Genomic DNA, 23,733 nt, shown 5'->3' on the forward strand with positions numbered 1-23,733 from the left:
GAATTTCAAAACGAGGGGCCGGAAATGGCAGGAACATTTTACTCGAATGCATCATTGCTGTTCTCTTAGTCATAACGTGGTGAACACAGCACTTGATTCCTGCTGTACCGTTAAGACACTGAGGTAGGGTTTGGTCAGTAGTCAACACACACACACACAGGGTACAATGTGGTAAATTTGACACACCAGATTTTGTTTCAGGGCAATTGCTATGGTCGAGGTAGAAAAATAGCAGAACTGTGAAAATCAATGAACACCAAAAACACACCAATTAGAAATGAAATGGTAAGAGTACAACAGTGATTAAAAAACAGAGACGTGAGAATGAAATGAGGCAGGTAGAAGAAAAGGTTATGGCTTAAGAAGATGAGTGTTGTGGGGGTTAGAGGAAGAACAGAGTATGATGAAGGAGTTGATGAAGACTGTGCTGGGGGCAGCGTGTCACCTGATCAGACTGGGTGTGGTCCAGCATCTCCTCAAATCTCTGGTAGTCCTCGTCATCGGGGTCGGTGCCAGACAGCCGTGCTGCCCGGGCCATGAAGTATGGAGGAAGTTCTCCTATAGCTGTACCTGCACCCTGTTCACAAAGAAACACAGACACACATACAGAGATTGTTAATTACTGCTACTCAGCTGTTCATGTTTGTAGTGCCCTCTGACGTGATGTTTTCTTGTATGTTGTTTTGGAAACACAGGATTCTGTCCTGTCATGTCGACAAATCTGAACACAGCTTTGACAGAGAGAGAGAGAGAGAGAGAGAGCGAGAGAGAGAGAGAGATATGATATGTACAATGCAGGTTCTTTATTTGTTTACCAAATTGTACTTAGATGCTGTGGCTTATTTTATTACTTTAAAATGTACTTTTTTCTAATGCATTGAGTAGTGTGTAAATGCTACATTTGTCTTAATATCATTCTCCTTATTAGAACAAGCATGTTACAATGGTTCCTTGAGGGTTAATAGAAAAAAATATCAATATCCAGTATCCAAAGGAGCTTGCACCGCTTGACGTCTGGGATTGGGCGATCAGCCCACTTAATGGGAATAAAACGGAAAGGATTTACGAGAACAAAAATCCCACAGATTATTAAACGATCATGGATACATAAAACACAGGCACAGGGAAGGTGAAAAACCACAAGCCACCTCTAAACAGCATATCAACACACTACACCGCTAACTGCTCTTTACCAATCTACTTTGGACACGTGGAATGCAGTGTTTCTGGAAAATTTAAGAAGTGCTAACAAGCCCAAGGGGTCTAAAGGAACCAAGATATCAATATCTAACAGCCAAAAGGAGCTTGTAGCTATAAAGCAGTGGAGCCAGCGTGATTGAGGGGGGCTTAACAGGAAGAAAGCGGAAGTGATTTGGGGGAAATAAATCCTCAGCACTTGGTCGGTTCACCAAGTTCATACCGCCAAAACATGAGGACGGGGGGGGGGGGGGGGGGGGGGGGAGTGAGGGGTGAGGGGGTGAGGGTTACAGACTTAATTAACACAATGAAAACAGACGCCAAGAAATGCAGTGTTTTTGGAGTTGCTCACAGCTCATTACTTTAATGTTTCCAGGCACAGGGGAAAGTAGAGGTACAAGAGGGATGAGAGAAGATGCTAAGGATACAGTTAGTGTAAGTTACAGATGGCAGATGAATTATTTCAAGTCCCAACACATCTCTGGCATCCTACGCTCTACAGCAATGAAAACAATGAAGCTTTTGAACTGAAATGTTGTTCTTTAGGTCTAACACAGACAAATCATAGATGCATTCTCTCACACAAAAGAACATAACTAACTAATCACAGCCACATTACTTGAATGTAGCTGGATGGCTGAGCCAGAAGATGATTAGTGAGTAGTTAGCAACCATGGCAGCGACAACAAGCCCAAACAATCATTCTCAGAAGGCGGTGCTATCCCAGAACCTGGCAGACTGCATCTTTAATCTGGACACCCTGTTCTCTTGTTAACACTGCAGTCTTTGATGAAATCTGCCAGTTTTTCTCATAATGGAGACATGTCCTAATCTCCCTGGCAGCTGCTCCATTCAATACCTCGGTTTGTGAGTGAGTGTGCATGCGCCTGTGTGTGTGTGTGTGTTTGTGTAGGGGGCAGTCAAATACGTCCACCTGCACAGTGGTGGTGTTTGAAGTGGAGCACTTAAGGGAGCCGCAGTAGTGGACAGAGAAGCTTCAAGAGGGGGAAAAAAGGACAAAGAGAGCAGAAGAAAGAAAAAGAAAAAGAGGTAGCAGTAATGGTGGTCGGTAGTATCTCATCATGTCTCATCACTGATGTATCCACAAGAAGAAGGCTGGCAGCAGGAGGGGTAATGCTGGCGTGGGTGCCTTGAAACTACGGGCACAACAGGTGTCTCCAACTGTACATACACACACACACACACACACACACAAACACACACACACTCACTCACTCACATGTCCAAACAGATGTTTTTTTTTGAGTATTTCCCCAACTCTTTTTTTTTTTTTGTTACTCCTGTTCCACGTCAGCATATATTTGCAAAAACAAGGCAGTTGATGAGGTTAAGAATTACTTTTATTATCTTTGTACTGGGTTGTAAGACAGACGTAACTCACATGACAGCATGGAGCCATTATAAGGGGTAAGAGGTGAGGATCACAGTATCACAGCATCATTTACTGCAGTGTGACTTTTTGATATTAGTATTTAATTTAAGATGTACAGGAAACAATTAATGTCAAGGTTAGAGGATAGTGAATGAATGTCTTCAATAAAAGGTGTCTTCCACAATGTGAATGTGTGTAAAGGAGACGATTATCCAATATATCAAAACCTTTTATTACATACCTATGTTTCCAGTTTTGCATTTGTAGGTGTGTATGTGTGTGTAGTTAATGTATTACAAACATAAGGAAGCTTGAAGGCCAATTATAGTAGAGGGCAGGAAGTGAAGATGTTCCCCTTCACCCTCACCTAAGCCTCTTCCCCATTACAGAGAATGGGAAAACAGATAACAAACATTGATAAAAACTTATATCGTGTTAGTGAACAAGTTCTCTTTTCTCATTATTTGGCAGTTCTGCCTTTCTCATTTAAATAACGGTAACTAGTATTAACAGTGGACATGAAAAGACACTGCAGCTACAACAAGAAGTTGATGAGGGAGTGTGACGTCTACATCACTGCAGCACATATCTGTTCTTGTTTTTATGTGTCCTGTATGTGCGTGTAACGGTAGCACAAGTCACTGTCAATGGTTTCATGGTAACTCTGAGACATATGTGAGTCACTGATAAATCAACAGAGCTGCTGCCTAAGTGTAAGTAAAAATCCATTTTATTTACATAGATTTCCGCTATAAAGTTGCAAGAACATTGCTGGTCTGATCCTGGATACAAGAATGTAGATAGAAAATATTTCATCTTTCTCAGCAGCCACAAGTTTGGTTAGAGGTGTGAAACCACTGACACTGCACAAGGGAAATTCACGGTAACAACCTGGGGTTTTCCAAGAAAATGAGTTATCAATGAATACATTTGCACCCACAGTGTGAATGCAAATTTGTATCATTTCTAGACTAGAGTCTTTGATGGGGGAGGTACTGCAAAAAAAAGAGTAGGAAATCAATAGACCCATGTGACAGGGATTTTAAAATGGATTGCAAGGACCATTCAGTTTTTTACAAGTAAGGAGGGGTGGGTGGGATGGGGTGTAAAAATGTTTCACAATTCTTGTTAACAATGAGAATACTTACACTCTTCTCTTACCATTGCATGTAACTAAAGAAAAAAAATCCATCTTGCGTGATTTAGTTTGGAGTCCTTCGTATATACAGCTTAAAACTGCCCTTTCAATTTTGGTGATTGTCATGTTTCTAATTGTGTCTGATTACACCTTTTAAAACCCACTAAATAAATTTAAAAAATGCATGGTGGTCAATCCGAATACAAGACTGATTTTCTTAGCTCTCAAGAAACTGGCATTTGGAAGATATAAGGCTTTTCACCTGACAGCAACAGTATTTCATAGCACACACTCTGTGTACTTGTCAAAGCTGTGGTGAATGTGAAATGTCACTGCAAAACTAAGCAACAATAAATGTTTAGCGTAACAGCTTAACTCCATGTACACCACACACTACCTACTCTTTAGCTCTTCCAGTCTACAGTATGCACAGTCAGTGTGTAACATGCACTCACCCACATACAAGCTTCTAGGCGGACTTTGGATATGATGGTCCAGAGAGAAATGCTTCCCTGGATGGCTGCTGCTCCCACCAAGCCGCCCGTCCCCACAGGATCCACGCCCACCTGCTCAGCATCAGAGCCCTGTGCCGGTGCTTCCTGCTGGGGACAGACTATTTGGTCTGGATAAGGTGGCTCGGGGAAATCCACTGAGCCACATTCATAAGCCGCCAAAGTCACTGATGCTATGTGTGGTCCCTGAGAAACACAAAGAGGCAGAGAGAAAGGCAGATGAATAGAAAAAGAGAGGGGAGTGAAACAGTGAGTGGGAGTGCATCCACCTGTTGGAAGTAGTTTTGAGTCAGAAGAAGACCCCTCTGTTATTAGCACAGGAAGAAAAAGACAGTGGTGAGTCAAATATTGATTGCTAACAAGACAGTTTTGTGTGGGCCAGTATCTAGACTGTGTCTCCTGGAGTTCCTAAAGCAGCGACATGCTTCCTCTACTTTTCATAAGCTGTAAGAGTGAATGTCCCTTACGCTTTCCTTTCTGTACGAGTTAAACTAGCCTTAAGGAAAGGGAGAAAAATACAAAACAAAGCATTATGCAAATGAGGCTGCTTTACGCTGTTTTAGAACATACAACAAGAACCTAAATGTGTATAGATAAACAGAGTGGAAAAAATCAAAGATGCAAACCAAAGCTGGGGGGTGGAAAATATTTACCCAGTTACCTTTCCCAGGTGACAGCCCGTGCACACACACACATACACAAACAAAACCGAGTGTAGTCTTATCCCACATATGTAGGCCGGCAGAAAAGGAATAATAATGAAGAAAAGAGCGGCAGAAAAAGAAGAGGGTTCTAAATACAGACTCCCTTCAAACAGAATTTATTCATGTTTGACTGTTCATGTTGTAAGAATGACACATTAGCATACTTATGGACCCCGATGTCTTTGATAGGGCCTGGTCTGGTTTACATTTCTGGCTCTTGTTTATTTACTCATGTCAATTAGGCTTCCAGTGAGAAAACAGAGGAATCAAAAGAAGAAAGAGGTTGGATTTCTGGTGCGTGGTCAAAGTTTATTGAGTTGCCAGCTTTGTGTTCTTGATTCAGCAAACCCTAGAATAAGTCATCCCTGCCTAGAGGCCACACACACGCACACACACATACAAACACTCACAATTTAACTCAATTATACAGAAATACGTAGATGAACATATTAAATAGGGGAAAATACCATTTCAACACAATTTTAGCTTTTTTCAAAAAACAGCACTGGTCATCTGAAGTTTCTAATTGCACTCTTGTTATTTAAAACATGAGCAATTTAACATCCCATTACTTTTTCACAAAAGAGTTTAAATTATTAAATGGTTGAATTTCATTTAACACACCTGTTTTGAAGGGTAATTTCATGTAGCACAACTGTTTTCAAGGGTTATTTAATTTCCTGTCTAGGTCAAAGCAAAGGTCAAAATGTTGAGCACTGGCTTGATGAATAGAACACAGTACAAAAAGTACAATTCCTGTGAAAACTCCTATTGCTACTGCATAAATTCAGTTATCAAAGCTTGTTGTCTGAGAGGAATAAGGAAACTATTTGCGCAAATGGCCGTTGGTCATTCTACACTGACTCATTATGACAATAAGGTTGATAGTATCGTCTGAGAGCAGTGTTTGATTAAGTTTTATACTGAACAGGATCCAGTCAGGAAGAAAAGGTCATGTAACTTTGAATTCCCTCTGTAAGAACACATGTTACACACTAAACAATGACCTAAATGGATCTGAAAGAACTGATGAAATGATGACCAAACAAGTAAGCGTGATCCCTTCAAACAAAGGCAGGTCCACAAAGTGGGCTGATCTAAGCAGGCCCAGTGTACTCTGACTCTTCCATGTGTTTACACTCATGCGTAAGTGTGTGTAGGAAGGGTGCTCCCAGTGACGCACGGGGCAGTTTGGCATTACGCAATGTAGTGCCAAAACGATCTGGCAAACCTGGGGTGGGCTGAAACTTCCGGAGCTGAATGGGACAAGGCAGGACAGGAAAATGGCATGTGAGGCAACAGGAAACAGCACTGTCTTCTCTGTGAAAAGAGCACTCCTTTCAGATGACACAGATTAGTTTCTGTACACATACTATTAGTTAACAGGCAGAATTACATTTTAATCTAATAGCACTATGATAATACCCACCCCCCCCCCCCCGCCCAAAAACAAAAACAAACAAAAAAATGCACTGCCCCCACACTTGTTTTCTTATAATAACATCAGACTAATGGGAAAATCTTAAGTGACCCAGAAGAAGAAGTCAAGAAACTCCCAGCACTGAGCCAGTCAGATTGGATCCTCCCCAGCCTCATCCTCCTCTCAGACTCTCCAGTGGGATTACACAGCACACACATACACACACAAACATGGACACTTTATGCCCACAGGTTCCTCACGCAGAATGTTTGTGTGGCCAAAACAGACTATATTCCTCTTGCTCACACCTTCTAACTCTATCTCAGGAAATATGTGTTTACTAAACACTCATAGACAGTCTGCCAACAGAGAGTATTGCGTGACTTGGGCTACATGCTCACTCTCTCTCTCTGCCTAAAGCTGTGTCACTGCTTCTCATCTTACACAAAGATCCAGTCATCTTATATTGTCCAGGTGACTCACCACTAATCTGCAGCACAGCCCCTAACAACCAGGTAGCTGCTCTCTGTCTCATTTTGTTTCTGACCTGATGACACACATGGCAGGAAGCTATTTTCTTTACTCTCAGAGAAACTATTTTTCAGCTGGGTTAGGCTCCAGCCACACAGTGACACTGCAAAAGATAAGTGGTGATGGATGGATGGAAGGAGTTTGCCGACAGTCGTCAAATCATCCCCAATCAAATCATTTAACCCCGCCTCCATTCTGAATGATCTGAAACTGAAAGTGGATTTATGAACGACAGGTCAGATAATGCCCTGATCATTTCAAATTCAACTGATGAATGCATCCATAACAATTAGCTGGCTAATGGTTATTTTTAAATCATTACTCATGTTTAGTTATGTCATGTTATGTATAGTTTAGTTAACTCTGTGTATGGGTTCCAGACTGCTAGCATATAGAACATACCAACAACAAATGAACTAGGAGCTGGAAAGTTGAAAACTGTGCATTTCTCTGCCTGTATGTGACACACTTTCGCTATATGTTTAGATAGTCTGCTTGTGTTTCCCCTACATGGAAAGAGCTTGTTTGACTTGTGGCAACAAGCATGTTCGCTATGGACTCTGGTAACCATACTTCCACACAGGCACAGAGGGAGATCTCTGGATTGGGAATAGCAAAAATTCATCATAAACAAATCTCAATAACCTAATAATACCATATCAATAATACCATAATCTTTTATATAGGAATAATAAATAAAATAATTTTCTTAAATCCTCCAATACAGAGAGCAGGAGTGATAACGTTGGAGTTTATCAATACTATGCTCTGAAATAATTTAGTCCAGAGGTCCATTTAACAGCGTGTTTCTGTACCCATCCATACTGCTCAGAGATTTTAACCCTGTCTGAAAGGTTTATATGAGTAGTTTTTGTTTTTATTTTATGTCCATGCTCATAACAATTACAGCTGTAATGACCTATTTTTTTCTGCAAAGTAAACTCTTGCAACTTTTCAGTGAGAAGAGCTGCTTGCCATTGTCAGTGTGAAGTTACGGTAAGTTTGGCTTTTATGTAAAAATGCAGGAAATCCAAAAGTGTTTTTACTAATCTGAAACATGTTTGCACCGGCATAGAGGCCAATTTGAGATCTAATACGCTGACAGAAACCAATGAAAGCCATCAGGAGAGCAACTGCTCATCAAATGGGCTGTTGTAATGTCAGCTCCAGGTAGTTGCTGGTATTCTCTTTTGGTTTGACCTGTGGATTGTTCTTGTCTGTCACAGACCCCATCCTGTAATTTGGTGCTTAAAATTCTGTCCAGAATGACGAATTAGATCACTAAGGAGGATAGGGAATACTCTATTCCCCACCTCTCCTCTATAAAGCTCATCACATGTGAATTAGTCTGTTAAAATTAAATTAAAGGTGCCACGTGGACCTTGTGACCACTTTTATCACTATGGAACAATTTTTATATGAGTGGGTACCTGTTTCGTTAGTATTGTGTATGAAGACGCAGGTTCATGCATGTGAGCACACAGGAGATGTGATACACATTCATGCCACTTGTTTTATGCTATTTTATGTTGCATGGCTGGTAAGGTGACGCACCAAGAAATGTAACAATGTGCTAACAAAGGCAATTAAGAAGACTGGCAGCGAGAAACTATGGATGTTAACAATGCAGGAATATCGTGTTTTGATGATTCACAATAAATAACTGCATAACGTTTATCTGTTTAAAAGAAAACTCTACAGGATAAAATAGATTGTTCCCTCACCTCTATCCTGGACAACTGTCAGGCAATGGCTGTTGAGCATGGCTATTGCTAAAGCACACGAACGGAAAGGGGTTTCCTCCCAGTGCTACAGCAAGAACAAAATGTTCACCAGGGCGCCTACCGAAGGAGGATGTGAAAGCTGGTTGACCAACAGCTGCTACTGAGATGAGCTACTGACACGCACTGCTGACCACTCTCACTGGACCACAGGGTCCACTACCATCATTTATTCTTGAATTTTTGAATATGAACAACAATACCTTCTTTTGTGTCACAGTGACAGGGAGCTTTGCATTACACACACACACTCATACCATAATGTACTAGCGTAGGCGTGATGACTTGAATTGCACATAGCTTGTGCAAGAAGGGGGCTTTTAAATTATAACTGGTGGTTCACTCCACGCAGACAAATAGATGCAGTGGAGTGAATGCACGCTTGCTGAAATTTCGTCACATATCACATTGAATTTCAAAAACCAGTACTCTCCCATTGGGAAGTAGTAGCACACAACAGTCAGATTCAAAGTTAGTCTGTAAAATCTGTCCCAGTATGCCCTCCCAATTTAAATGTCCTGTATGAGGCAACACTTAAAATTATAAAAGATCAAAGACACACAAATTGTTTGAGGAAATGATACAGTCCCTAATGTATTGTTTTTAATCACAAGACCCTTCCAGATGTAGCCCATAATCATCCCAGACACCAGTCATGGTGTGGACGCCTCTTGTTAGTTTCTGGTGGCTAGCGTAGTTGCTTCTGAAGCCCCAAACCAGACATTAATGGGTGACCATAACCTGACCAGTTTTCAGTGACCACGACCACAAGACGGTCCAGTCATTAACAGGTCAATGTGGTTGTCAAGGGCCATTTAAGCACATTAGACACGGTCCAGCTAGCATAACCTGTTAACCGCTTCTTACAGTGGGCGACTGCTGGAGGCAAAGCGGGACAAACATTAGAGGTTAGTTCGTTATGAAGAAGCCCTGCTCAGGATCTCTGGGGGAGGTAACAGAGCATTGGGCTGAGGCCACTGATGGAGCAGAGACAGAGAGGAGGGGCAGGGGGAGCTTAGAAGTGGGTGGTGAGCATACACATACACACACACTCTGACTGTGAGATACTGGAGGTTTAAGGGCCTGGTCCCAGTGATTTATTCATGTGGTTTCACCATATGATTTCATGTTCAGAAACCTCTCCATGACTATGAGACAGACACACTCCCTCTAACCCCCCACAGAGTGATTATACATCTGAAAAACACTTTCATTATAATCCCAATGATCTGAAAAACTAACTTCAAATTTAATGTACAAGGACTTACAGTAAAAGAAAAACAGACACTGTACACATTCTTAAAGGAAAACTGAATGTAAATATGTTGTGTTCATTACTTCTGCCAAGGAGGTTATGTTTTCAGTTCACTTTCTTTGTAATGATTATGACAAAACTGCATAACGCATGATTACTGAAAAACTACTGGCCCAATTTTCATGAAATTTGGGCCATGTATCACAGGCCATTTAGGTCTGAATGCACCAAAATGTATTTTATGTAGTACATTCTGTGTCTAGAAACACAAAAACATGCAATGAAATAAACTCTTCATGTTTGATATATAATCACATAAAAATGTAAAATGTGCACAAAACATAGCTTAATATGTATAGTACCATAGGTATAGAAATGTGTATTTTACTACAATTTAAATACAATTACCCTTTTGCTAGATTATAATATGTAAAAATTTATTTGTCTTTATTTACATTACCCTTAAGTCTTGTGTTTTTCTAGTAAAAATGCTCAGTGAAAAATGTCCTCCAGTTCCAGTTTCTCTTTTGTGAGAATTTTCTGCTCTTCTGACTTATAAGACAGGCTGTTAGTTGGACAAAGTAAGCAACTGAAAGACATCACTTTGGGTTTTTGGGCTTTGTGATGGGCATTTTTCACTATTTTCTGACATCATATAGATCGAGACAATTATTAGCAGATAAATCAAAAATGCACATAATCAGTCACTGTAGGCCTAATCACAATAAATCCCCTAAAAACATTAAAAATAAAATCTAAAATATCATTTAGAAACACTGATGTATCTTACATTCTTTTTCATTGCAATGACGTTTCGGATGAATTATATCAAAGCACAATGGATGGACATTCCTTCTTTGACTATGCATCTTTTTGCAAAGTACTACAAGAAAACAAAATATACTGGCCCCCATAGGTACAAAGTCCATCAGGAGAAAAAGATGGCTGACGTAGCCACTGTTACACAGGCCCACTTGAGGGTGTGTGGTGGTGTTGACAGGTAACTGAAAAGCACCGGCTGACCTTTATGGTAGATTTTCATAACAAAACTTTGGTTCAAATAAACTTAAACACCTGCAGTTTGCCAGAAGCGCTCTGGTTTGGTCTGGTCAGGTTTGGCTTGTTCTGGCAGGGTTGTTGGTGCCATTCCAGAATGGCTACACACTAAGCCCACTTTGGCCCAAGATTGGCTTCCTGTGGGCTCTGTGTGTGTGTGTGGGTGGGTGACTGAGTGTATGTCTTTCAGAGTGAATGGGTGAATGGTTATTGTACCTGGTATTAACAGGACTCTGGGGGCCTCCAAGACACAGACAGACAGACGCATGCCTTGGATGACTGTGTGACAGTTGAGATTGAGAAACTATAAGAACACACACACACACACACACACACACACACACACACATCTTTAAGGGAGTTTGCTAAAGATGAGTAAGTCACAAGAAATTTGGGCAGATCCATGCCTCCAACCTCCAACCTTAGGCAGAAGAAAATTAATTACTAAAAAATTATACATGAAACCAATTCTGTTCTTTTGCCAAAGGCAGTAAAAGGCCTTTTGTGGTATTTCATTTTTAAACCCAAAGTTAGATCATTCCTCTTATGAGCAGCTGCAGAAGCATTACTTAACAGTGTAAAATTCTCAACCAGCAAATCTTTATAGTATGTAAGTAATACTGCCTGTTCAGTAGTGCGAGGATCAAATCCAAGCGATAAAGTTCTGACACACTATCTAGATGTAGTTAAAAATTAATGGCTTCAAATTGAATTTAAGAGGTGTTGAAGTTAAAGTGAGAGATCTATTACTGCAAGCCAGTGGTGAGTCAAGAGGAGCTTTTCAGCATTTCAAACAGCTACTGAACTTGATCCTGATGTGTCACTCATGTTCTAGGTAACATGCATGCAAGGTATCAATTCTCACCTTTCTGAACTCAACATAGCAGAACGATTCTGCTTGAGTCATGTGTGACACAGCAAACATGTACAGCAAAGTCAAGAATTCTAAATCAATATCTTGGCAATGTTTATATACTGTATAGTAAGTCCACACCCATCAGAATAAATTCAGCTCTTTGAGAGCTGTCTTATCAGCTAAGAAACAACTCTCTAATCAACACTTATCAAATGATCAAAAAAACCCCAAAGCAAAAGAAAATAAACACTCTTGAGTGGTGGAAAATTTAGTTCAGGCAGACCAGCAGGAGTGTGTGAGTCACAAATCAAACAAAGCGACCAGGTTTCTGTTTATGTGAACGTGAAGGTGCCCTATTGTTTGTTTCCGGGATTGTAACAAAGTTTGTCACCATAAAAGACAACTGACAATTCAGGTGAGTGAGTGGAAGTGCACCCTCCAACACACACATACACATACACATACACACATACACACACACAGTCATGTTTCCATCACTTTGGTGACACTACATAGACTTACATTCACTTCCCACCACATAAGCATAACAATAAACATTATTTGCCTAATCCTAACCCTTACTTAACCTAACTCCAACCTCAACCTAACCTTAAAACAACTCTTCATCCTAATACTTAATGATTTACCTTGTGGAAACTTGCATTTTGTCCCCATAAGGCAGGACCTCTCAATGTGACTGTGTAAACAGATTTTTGTACCCACAACTACAGGAGTACACATCCACACACATCCACACACACACACATACCCAGTCCTTTGATGCACTGCCATGCTGTGACTGAGTCTTCACTCTTCACTCCCCACTCCCCAACATATTCCTGCCAGTCTGTGAATGTGTGGGTTGACTGCATTTTACTGTATAACGGCCCGTATTGTAAAAAGTACCTTAAGTCATAGTTGACATTTGGTAAAACTGAAATTTAAAAATTAATATTTGTACACATGTAATTTTAAAATGTGCCACTTTAGCCCTGAGACAGCATGCAAAGAGACAAATAAAAAGTACAATATTTGCCTCCAAAACAGAAAATAGCAGAAAGTTAAAAAAACTCAAGTAAAGTAAAAGTACTTCAGTAAATGCACTTAGTTACATAACTGATAGCAGCCTGTGTGTGAGCAGGAGAACTTTCAGGGCAACAGTGTGTGTGAGAGTGATAGTAACAGCAATGCAGGGACACAGTGTGGAAGCCACACTCTCAGACCTGCTCGGCACTTACAGCGATAGCTGGCGCTAATTAAAGCTGTGCTCCTGGTAATTGCCAACAGTCAAAACTTAATTTAAGGGGGTTTGCTGGGGAAAATCTGTATATTCTACACAAACCTCCTCTGCAACCCATAATTTAGCAATCCTAAAAAAACTGAATATAGAAAACTACACAATGTTCCTTTATTTAGTTGAGCCACTGGTTTATTTTTTGAAAGACAAGGAACTGTAAATCATGAGTCATAAACACGCTGCAAACATGGTTAGATTTTTTGTTATCCCATAGGATTGGTGTTGTTTTTTCCCCAGCGGCTACTGACATTTATGCTCCCAAAAAGACAACAAGTACACCTCTCACTCACAAAACAGCTCAAAGCCAAGAGGGAGAGGAAAAAAGACTACCCTAGTTGCTATTATGTAAACAGCAACATGCACAGCTTCAATTATAATGACTTTAATTCTTTGTTGCTGTTGATTTAACGTTGAGCACAACAATTTTCATGCTGCCCATAATGACTTAATGGCAACAGCCATTACTGAAAGTAATTTAATGGTGGATGACTCAGATGAGCTCTCTTCTAAAATATTTACAACATTCCCAAGCTTTCAAGAGTCACACTCATCTCTAACCCCTTCTCAGTTAAAAGAGGATTTATGGAGGGCAGTGACACTAGTTGTCACTAGAAAACAAATACTTAAAAACCTAAGTGGGGATGAAAGCTGGTCCCACTCATTACTGTGATCTTCACAATCATTATGACAGACACATGCGCAGGTGCAGGACTTTCCGTGTGTGCCTGTGTGTACTGATCCTCGCCTCCGCAGCCCCTGCTGAAATGAGATCTCTCCAGTGTTCCGGCATGATTTTATTGTTTTCATGGTCTGTATTATAAGCACCCACCCACTACCTCCTCCCTCAGAGCAGCTGGATAAAATACACTTGATGGTGTGCCAAGAAGTGTGCTTTTTTCCTTGTATACGCTTGAGTTGCAGGGTTTTATCTTTCTCCAATAACCGGACCTGTCCATGTACAACGATCTCCCGCAGTCTCAGCGGGACGCAAACACAAAGAGGAGATACAGGGCAGCAATTGCCCATGTCAGGGAACAGGAGAGCTGCCACTTCTGCTCGGGTTCCACTGACTAGGCTGGTTTGCATGTTACAGGCTCTGCATCCCCCTCTGCTGGTGGGTCTGCAGTACTGCTATATAAGTGTTTACTGCCTCCCACCAACCACTGTGTGCTGTTAATGTGTGATGTGTGGTTTGTTATTTCCAACAAAATACCTATACGCAGTAAAAGACTGTGACATTAATTCGAGACAGAAGATTTCTAGCAGTGAAGAGTTCAATGAAATGTTTACTGTAAATGGTGGAAATGGAAAAATTAGCTTAGCTAGTCAGAAAGTGGACATATGATAGCAGTTAGGAAGGTGAACTGGAAGTCATATGACAGTCACATGTTATGTCATGTGAAAACAGCACTACAGAGGACATTAATGGTTATTAGTTATTACATCTGTTTTGCTGACCTTACAAAAATGTTACAAAAAAAGTGGAAAGAACTGCTGATGTACGTATTACTTCAAAAACAAGAGGCGATGAAATATATTTGCTAATAGTTTCGTGGTTCAGTACACTCTTCAATAATGTGATGCACTGTAGAGTCTTGGTTTTGGGTATTTAACTGCCACAAGTCCAAAGTTTTCAAACTCACATCTGTTTTCCAGATCTTCATTTGTCAGGGAGACAATATAAGCATTATCAGCTGCAGCCTTAATGTTCACAAAAATACTGATACTTAGTGTCAATACTACATTCACTAATACATTATGTGTTACCTGTCTGCAATGATTTTTCTGATTTATTGACAACTTAAGACCACTGGCACCCTCTACTGACTGCTATTAGTAATGACCTGGGCCACTCATAAACATTTTACTTACAATTTACAATTTTTTAAAGTGGCTTAAATGAATGATTTCTTATATTTAGCATGATGAAAGTTAGGTCTGCACATGCAAATAATGATTCTTTTCGGTTAACAGAAGTAAATCAGGGTGCAAGTAACAGTAATTTTCATCAACTACTTATCTATAATTTTTTTCTACATTAGTGGTTTGATGATATAAAATGTCATACAACACTGAAAACAACAGACAACATCCTTCAAAGTGTCCCAGAGCCAAGGGTGATATTGACTGACCAACAGTCCACAACTACAACAAAGTCAGCTTACTAACAAAGAAGACAATGATATTTTTGGATACACTTTTTTGGACTGGACAAACAAGTTACCAAAACTGTACATTTGTGGCCTGTCAGGTAATTGATTTATCAAATGACTATCCAGAACACTGGCCTCCAGCTCCTCAAACTTAGGCAGTTTGCTGTGATATAAATGCATTTAATTGTTTTACCTGAGCTGGTGCTGTGGTGCACTTACAGAGTGACTCTGGTGGTACCCACTTCAAATGTTGACAGGGGTGTAAATCAAAGTCAAGAGCTGGTGAACACCCAGACCCAATTCAGTTCTCATTTCTGGCATATTATTAGGTCTTATGGACAGGAAGGATAACAGTGCCAGAAAGGTCAAGCTACAAGAGTTACACTTGTAAGCTTGAAGAGACATCGTAGCAAGTGTTCTGAAATTGTTTGACCCAGTTATAATGACTGACCCAGTCCTAGTTCCTCAAAACAGGACAGAATGTCTGCTGGCCCTCTCCACTGTTCACCACAGCAGTTCTTAAACTTTTTTACTGTCAGAAATCAGAAATATCTGTCAGGACCCAGAAATCTACAAAATCTCTTAGGAATCTCAAAGGTTCCTTTAAACAGACGTTTTACAGAAAAGAAGATGTATAATTATAATTCTCTGAGGTCAGTTTAGTGTTTTTTACTTGTGGTTTAGACTCACACTGAGGAAGAGAGGAAGCAGATACTAGGTCAGACAGGTTTCCTTATAGAAATAAATATGGTTGGACTAATAACTCGAGTCAAGGCTACACTTTCATTAAAATTTGAATGCTGGCCAATTAAAGACATTCATCAAATGATCCTCACTGACCACAGGCTGATTTTTAAGATGTGATCTTGATGTCTGGTCAAAGAATTCATTTCAGTTTGGATGAGTTGGATTATAATCAATAGGTTCAGGTCTGTCAATCTGCAAAAACCTGCAATGTTTCACTGTTTACAGCACTATCTTATGATCCAAGCACACTTTCAGAGGCATTTTCAGCCTATCTATCTGAAGGGGAAACACAGAATGCTCAAAAGTGCTATTTTTACATACAAGGTAAAATTTTCAAAACATTTTATTTGAATATCCACACGTCATCTTGAATCCGCAGGTTAAATTGAAAAAATATCTGCAGTAGTATCGGTTTATAAAAAACGATATCAGTCAAACTCTATAAAAAATGCACGACAGCGGCTCTCGCAAGGAGCACCAAGTTCTGTCATGAACCCAATGACACCACAACCTGCAGTAGCAGCCACGCACACTAGATGGTGACATCCTACCTTCAAACCTTCGCGAAAACTGAGCTGAGCCACTCTCAAATTACATTTGGAAGCGCCAGAGTTTTGGCTTTTAAAAACAGCAGAATGGAGGACACGCACTTCAAAGTCTCCAGTTCAGCTCCACTGGGCAAGGGCACAAGAGTGCAACAGCGGACTCCCCGATGACAGATGGACTCAGAGCAGTGAAGACAAACAGATGTTTAGGGAACGTGATCTGATCGGCAGTGGAGACCCAACACCTCCCTGCACTCAAAGCGCAGAGCAAAAACACTCAGAGAGTTTGGGGAAAAACAGACAGAAAGAGGAAGGTAGAGGGAAAGGGGGAGTAAAAAGGACTGTAAGCAGAGGGGAGATATAAAAAGGAGAACGAGTAAGGGGAGGGAGTGCAAGAGAAAGTGCGAGTGAGCAAGACAGTAGGGAGCAGGAGAGTGGGGAGAAAGGAAAGAGAAAGAACCAGAGAAGGGGAGGGAGAGTGTTTTTATCCTCATGTGCACTCAGTCAGAGGGGTCAGTGAGTGCGATTGTTCCTGGATTGCCTGTCAAAACAGTGCGGCTACCACAGCGCCTATTCATCTCCGCCCCACTCTGCATTGCACGCACGCAAAAAACCCATGCTAACACACTCACGTATGCATGTGCAAATGCATAAAGAGCCTCGAAAAGCTTTTAATAATGCTCGTACTAAGCCTTAGCAACAACCCAACAACAGCATCAACAGCCTTTTGAGACCTGCGTCACTGCACCACCATCATCCACTGTGTTTGAGTTTCAGTTCTGTCACAAACATGCACAGGCAAGTGAATGACTGCTGTGTGAAAGTAGCAGGTAACTTGTCGTGGAGAGTCACCAAAAATATTTTCTTACCAGGTAAAGGAGGAAAGTGTGCAGGCCAGTGCCAAGACCCACCGAAGAGAGGATGCCAAGACCAATCCAGTAGGCACACCACAGGGTCTTCTTCTCCATGTAGCGCACATACTGCAGAGGCCAGGAAGGGACGGTCAACCACATGGCAGAGACACATGCACAGAGTGTGAGGAAAACAAGAAGGGGAGGGGGGCAGAGAGAGGAGGGGAGGGACAGAGACAGAGTGAGAGAAGGTACGAGAGTGAAAGTGTGCAAAACAGAGGGCACTTAAAAGGGTGGGAGAGGGCAAGTGAGTGGTAGAGAAAGAGAGGGAGAGGAAGAGAGTGGGAGAGAGACATTTAGAGACAGAGGCTGTTGTTGAGTTCAGAGGACAGAGCCGTAGGGTAGGAGTGTTCAGCACACTGACAGAAGAACAGTACCATTATTCTCTTTGGTGGCAGGCAGCTCTTATACAACTAGTAAAGTAAGGCAAGCCTTACAAGATCTCTCTCTCTATTCCTCTTCCTCCTGTTAAAGCTCCACTATCACTCTTGCCATCACTGCATTTACACCTCCTCCTTCGAGCCAAGGCAGGTTGTTTGCAGGAGGAAGAATAGAGTGCGCAGATTACGGGAAAAAGGGAGGGGACTTATGGGTGGAGGGGTATTGGGAAAGGACTCTGACCAAAAACTCAATTTCCCAGGAAACTCAGCAAAACAAAAACACTACATACCATTGCTCTCTGGCAGAATGCTGGGAAGTGCAGTGTCAGCCATGGCAACTATTATGTGTAGTTACTGTGAACTGATTACAGAAGTGAGTTTCTACGCAACATGTTGAAAAAAAGTGGTATAAAAAAAGAAAGGGGACGTATTCTATTTGGATCTACAGCACAGTCTTCTGTGGTTTACATTCACAGCTTCAGAAGTTTGGCTTGTGGACATAAGAGATTAGCAGGTAAAAACTGAGCTTTGCGGGAAGATAATAATTAAACCAATGTGACGTGGGCACACTCACACAAGCACATACTTGTTCGGGATGATGATCTTGTGGGTATGCCCATAAAGGCTCTCTTGTGTTCCTGCAGTGTGAATCTTAATCTCTGTGTTGATAATTACGTGGGGCAGTCACACTATAATCACACTTAATAACACATCACTATGTGAGACCTAGGCATATATTAACTAGACTGCATTAAATAGAACATTTCAACCTCAGCAGGGGAAAGAGTTGGTGCGAGTTGAACGTCTTCTGAAAGGACAGTTCAATCTGTTGACAAGAGGAGCCTGGGATCAAACCACCAACCCTTTAAAGAAAAGACAACCCGCTCTACCTCCTGAATCACTGTCGCCACAAATTACATTTTCTGTCATAGTGGTAAAGGTACGGAGGTTATATTGTTATGAAACATGCAGTAACCACAGAAAAAAAACATTTGAATTATACCCTCCCACACAAGACCCAAACTTTAACATTCATGTCAGCCTAACAAATAAGAAAAACTGAGTTCAGCTGCAGAACCTTCCCCACAACCAAACTATGGTTAGAAGGTACTATAACAGAAAATATTCAGAGCATTCAGTCACCTTCTGGTGTGTTCCTTCAGTACAGTAGGCAATGGAGAGAAGGATAAGCAGGATCAGCAGGCCAAACACAGTCTGTCTTTGCTGCCAGAGTCTGGGTGAAGGAGAAGAAGAGAATGAAGATAAAACCGACAAATGTAAGTGTGAGGAGGCAGAGGTGTTCAAGGCCAGGAGAAAGATGGTGTGAGAGAGCAGATGAGAAAAGATAATTAATCATTATAGGCATGAATGAGGCAGTATTAAGAAAGGAAAGGAGGCAATTGCTTTGTGGAGAGAGGACGTAATTTTCATTCGAACTTTGGAGGAGAGAAACGTCTCCTGGAAACTATTCAAGCCACTGTAATTATAGTCTTTAACAACAGGAGCAGCATGCAACATGTTCTCAATAAGATAACAGTCATGTGGCTGATACACTGGACATTTAACCCTTTGTTGCAGTAACTAACATGCTAAAGTGATCTTAACAGTGTATAGAGAAAGGTGCATGTTTGGTTAGCAGTTTAACAGAAGGGTGGTCATGTCACTGATGGCTGAGAGCAGGATATGAACACGTATGCAGATTATCCAATTATGCTTAATGTGATTATCCTGAACTGGACCTCTCTTAGTAACGAAAAATGAGTACTTACTACCTGTTATAAAACAACTCAAAAACTTGTCATTCAGTCATTTAAATACTATTGTTGGGTGGCAGGCAAAATGGAGTACTTTACATTTACAGTATTTTAACAAAAGCAGTAAGAACTTTGAAGTACATTTTCTGCTACTTTCTACACCACATTTAAGAGGGATATATTGTACTTTTTACTCTACTACATTTTTGACCGGTACTGTTACTGTTAGTTATCTTGAAAGTTCAGATTTTAAATTAGAAAAACTCTAAACTTGAAAAATACAACGCAGCGTTTTAGACTATACTAACGTTACCACTACCAAGCTAATGTTGTTATGTTGACACTGATGTAACACACGATCACTTTTGACAATTAAATTATGTACTGGCTAATAATAGCTAGTAGTTCTTGCAGGGTGTATTTTCCTGCAGAATGTGTAAAGTTACTTTAACGATGACTGAAATTAAATTTTTCTGATAATAACTATGCATTTCTTAAGTTGTTTCAAGTTTCGAATTAGAGGCTCCTACTCGGTAGCATTAAGCTCAAATTAGCTAACACTGTGACAAACTTACGTCTGGTGTTACGTAATTTAACCTTAGCTGTAGTGTTCTTTGGCCAACGACTGTCCTCGGATGCAGGTAACAATGAATACGGGCAGAAAACTTTAGCTAAAGTAATTACTAGCTGTGACAAGTTTATTTTCTATCTCACCAATTACCTCACCGGTGTACCGAGTACTAAACTGCGTCACGCTAAATTTGAAATAACGTGGAAACCGCAACGCCCCACCCCATCTCATTCCGTCAGGTGCAATGAGGGGCGCATTTCCCTGTATCTCTTTGTTTTCATGAGCTGCTTTCGGTCGGAGAAAGAAGGCAGACCTCTTTGACCTTTTTTCAGTCGAGGCTGAACCAAATACAGTGTGAACGTGAAGGCATTTCGGTCTTTAAGTTGACTTGATGTTACAACTCCTTCCAACTTGTGTCAAAAATCCTGACTGTTGGTACAAAAATGCTTCAAGTATATTGATTGTAGCTACACGCAGAGTTGATTTGTGTCTTTGTGTGTACGTGTTTTGAATGTAGGACATGTAGTAATTCGACAATCATGATTTCTTCTCTCATGTAGCCACATCCCAGTCCTCCCTTTGTTTCACAACCACTGTCCCTATTTACATCTTAAGCATAACGAGCGCAGAGCCACAACACTGAACAGGATGTCGCCCTGAGGACACCCTGTACATATGCTGCAAATTACAAACCACTTCTATCAACATCCAGAGTAAACTTCTCCGTTCTCTTTGCACTCGTAGGCTACGACTGAGTAATGTGTTCGCATGTCTTCCCCTGCAGCAGTCAGAACACCATGTGTTTTGAGTGTCGGTGAACAGCAGCTTCGTTCAGTCAGTACACTGCTCATGGTGCTTGTGGCTCACCACATCCTCTTGTAGTTTAGAAAATAAACACGTTGTCCTCACACGCTTAACCGCAAAGGCCTCCCTGAGCGCATACTCTGACCCTCTTCAGGGCCCTCAGTGTCAACAAAGATTATTAGGTGTGTAAAAGACATGTTGTGCAGGGTGAGGAATTTGTCATTAACACAAACTCTGATGTAGTCTGGTCTGATGCCTGTCTGACGCCTTTGTGGTTGAGGTGGCATAAGTCAGTGAGGTGGAAAGACCTTGTCAGATCTATCAGTAGTAAGAATGAGGAGTAATGAGGGGGAAAAAAGATGAGAAAATCCTATAATATCTCTTTTGTGTTGCATTATGTGTTCCATTAGGCCCCTGACTGAAGACTAAACTATGAGGGAGGAGGCCTTCTGGGGTGATAGCACCGAGACAATCAAGGTCACCTCCTGTCTGGTTATATATGTGTGGGTTTGTGCTTTTGCGTGTGTGTGTGAGGAAGATACTGTGGCGGGTGTATGGTGGCAATTTTTTTCACATACGTCTTTTTGCCTGAGGTGACAAGCAGCAGTAGCACATTTATATTCAAGCCTGATGTATCAAAAGCTGCTTGATTGCTGTCAGCCCTGTACTTCAACATATCAACATATGAGTAATGCATACTAAAATCATTACTTATATACTGCTTTCACAGTCAAACCTTTGTTTAAGTTTGTAGGGTAGCATGAGAATATGCACAGCACATTGTGCCTAAAGTTTCATCTTTGCCGTTTGTTACCTTTTCACAGCTTGAACACATGCGTTAAACGCATAGTGAATTCAAGCGTTTCAGTCCAATTAACGCCGGCACCACAAGTCCAACGGTTACTTCACTTATCATTTAAAAGTTTCTCACAATTTTTTTTTTTTTTGTAGTTTCAACTCTCAATTAATGTGTAAACTTTTACTGACCAAGTGCATTCAGTCATGATATGTAACTGGTCAGATGGAAAATAGAGGAAACACCTCAAGTGCATTGCTGCAGAAACATGGCAGTGTTTTTTGGGGGGAGGAGGTTGCATCCCACTCTTGGTCTCACCTCCATATCCACTCTTTAAGGATTATGAGCAGTTCCAGAGTGAAGTAGTGGAGTGTGAGCACAGGTTTCTTCCATAGCACCAGAGTTTCGCGCTCCTCCCTGTCCCTCTGTTTCCTCTCATCCACAGACAGCTCTGAGTCTAGCCGCACAGCGTGGGTACGTGCAACACACACAAATAAACATACAGGGCATCAACATTTTTATTTTATTTTATTTATTTATTTATTTATTTTTTAGCAAAGATGCAAAAATTATGGAAGTATCTTTCAGCACAGCTTTGATCAGGGTGGTCTATTGCACAGCTGTCTTTTGTTTTTACCTGTCAGCTCTCCATTTTGTTGTTCCTTGACATCAAGATGCCTCTGAGATAGTTCACCTTCAGCCCCACACTCGGCCATCTTATCCACCAGGAAGGAGTACTGCTGAGAGAAGAGACGTGCCTTTAGCACAGCATCACACACCCCAAACCGTATGCTGCTTGCTAAATCTGAAACTGAAGCAAGCCCAAAACAAACACAGACTTGCATGCAAACACTCGCCACTCTCAAACATGTCTGTATATACTTGACCGGCAGGATACAGCCAGCTGGTGTTCCTGTATCCTGCAGATTACTAGTAACCCAATCAGGCATGTGCATGACCTGATGAGAACTTTAATTAGCTTCAATGTTGACACTGGGAGCACATGCAAGTCTTGCTCATTTTTCTGGGTGTACAGAAGCTCACCTCCCCTGGTGTTCAGAGGGAATACACAGTGGAAGGAGTGATGATGTATAATGGGTGAAAGAGTATGGGATACACTTTCACTTTCTGCTTCTTTATTGTATTTCCTCAAAGCAGAGTCACACACATCCATGCACGTGTGTGTAAGCATGTGCACAGAGTGTCTCGCTACGGAGACTCTCAGGTCTCAGGAATCTGTCAGTGAGCAGTGAGGTGGCGACTGTGACATGGAGGTATGCGGGTTACCATCTGGTGGAATTGTCGGTGTCTCAAACATATACACACACACACACACACACTCTCTCTCCCTCTTTCTTAGAGCTTAATCCCTCTATCCTGTGCCCTCGGCCTGGGCCTCTGCCTCCTGTTTCCATGCGTTTGCATTAGCTGGGTTGTCAGGCTACAGACACTGTAAAGCTCTGATATTACAGCGGGCCATGAAGTGTCTTTTGAACAGGGATGATACATTCTGAGATTTGTGAGAAATGCCCTGATTTTCTTTCTGCTTGCTTCAGATTATTCCTGCAGTGGAAGTGACATTTAATTGTGTCTGGCTGAAGCACCAGGCGCATCAAAAGGTTAAAGACCACTTGATAGATTCAGCATGTCTAGGTGTCAAGTGTTAATTTTTAGGGACAAACACACACACACACACACACACACACATCATGGGCAGTGGGGCTGTGAGTACTTTACAGTCCAGTTTGTTCAACTGAAGTGTCGCACAGAGGAAAATAAAAATCTTCTCAGACGATTAGACTGCGAGGCATTTGGAGAGCTGCTCTTGGCTTTCTCAGGGAACCACAAACAAAAGCTTTTCATCACAGACCTTAAACCTGGAACACACACACTTGCACAAGAAGCACTATGCCAATGCTTCATGCACAATAG

The 23,733-nt window shown here is 41.3% G+C and overlaps 1 protein-coding gene across 7 annotated transcripts in view; it reads right to left on the reverse strand.

Moving 5' to 3' along the window:
• Positions 1–23,733, reverse strand: part of LOC124071282 (vacuole membrane protein 1-like) — a 56,965-nt gene that overhangs the window by 32,516 nt on the left and 716 nt on the right. For 2 of the 7 annotated variants that reach the window (XM_046411824.1, XM_046411822.1), the window contains exons 2-7: positions 22,439–22,538; positions 22,120–22,258; positions 19,020–19,110; positions 17,455–17,565; positions 4,184–4,426; positions 446–577 (exon numbers count right to left, since the gene is read on the reverse strand). In XM_046411824.1, coding sequence (XP_046267780.1) covers positions 446–577; positions 4,184–4,426; positions 17,455–17,565; positions 19,020–19,110; positions 22,120–22,258; positions 22,439–22,517 — 795 coding nt within the window. In that variant the 5' untranslated portion in view covers positions 22,518–22,538. Of the gene's footprint in view, positions 1–445; positions 578–4,183; positions 4,427–17,454; positions 17,566–19,019; positions 19,111–22,119; positions 22,259–22,438; positions 22,542–23,733 lie in introns of all 7 variants that reach the window. The other 5 variants (XM_046411827.1, XM_046411826.1, XM_046411828.1 and 2 more) reach the window with 3 other exon arrangements.

The sequence above is a fragment of the Scatophagus argus genome, chromosome 14 (genome assembly GCF_020382885.2).
Source record: "Scatophagus argus isolate fScaArg1 chromosome 14, fScaArg1.pri, whole genome shotgun sequence".
NCBI lineage: Eukaryota > Metazoa > Chordata > Actinopteri > Scatophagidae > Scatophagus > Scatophagus argus.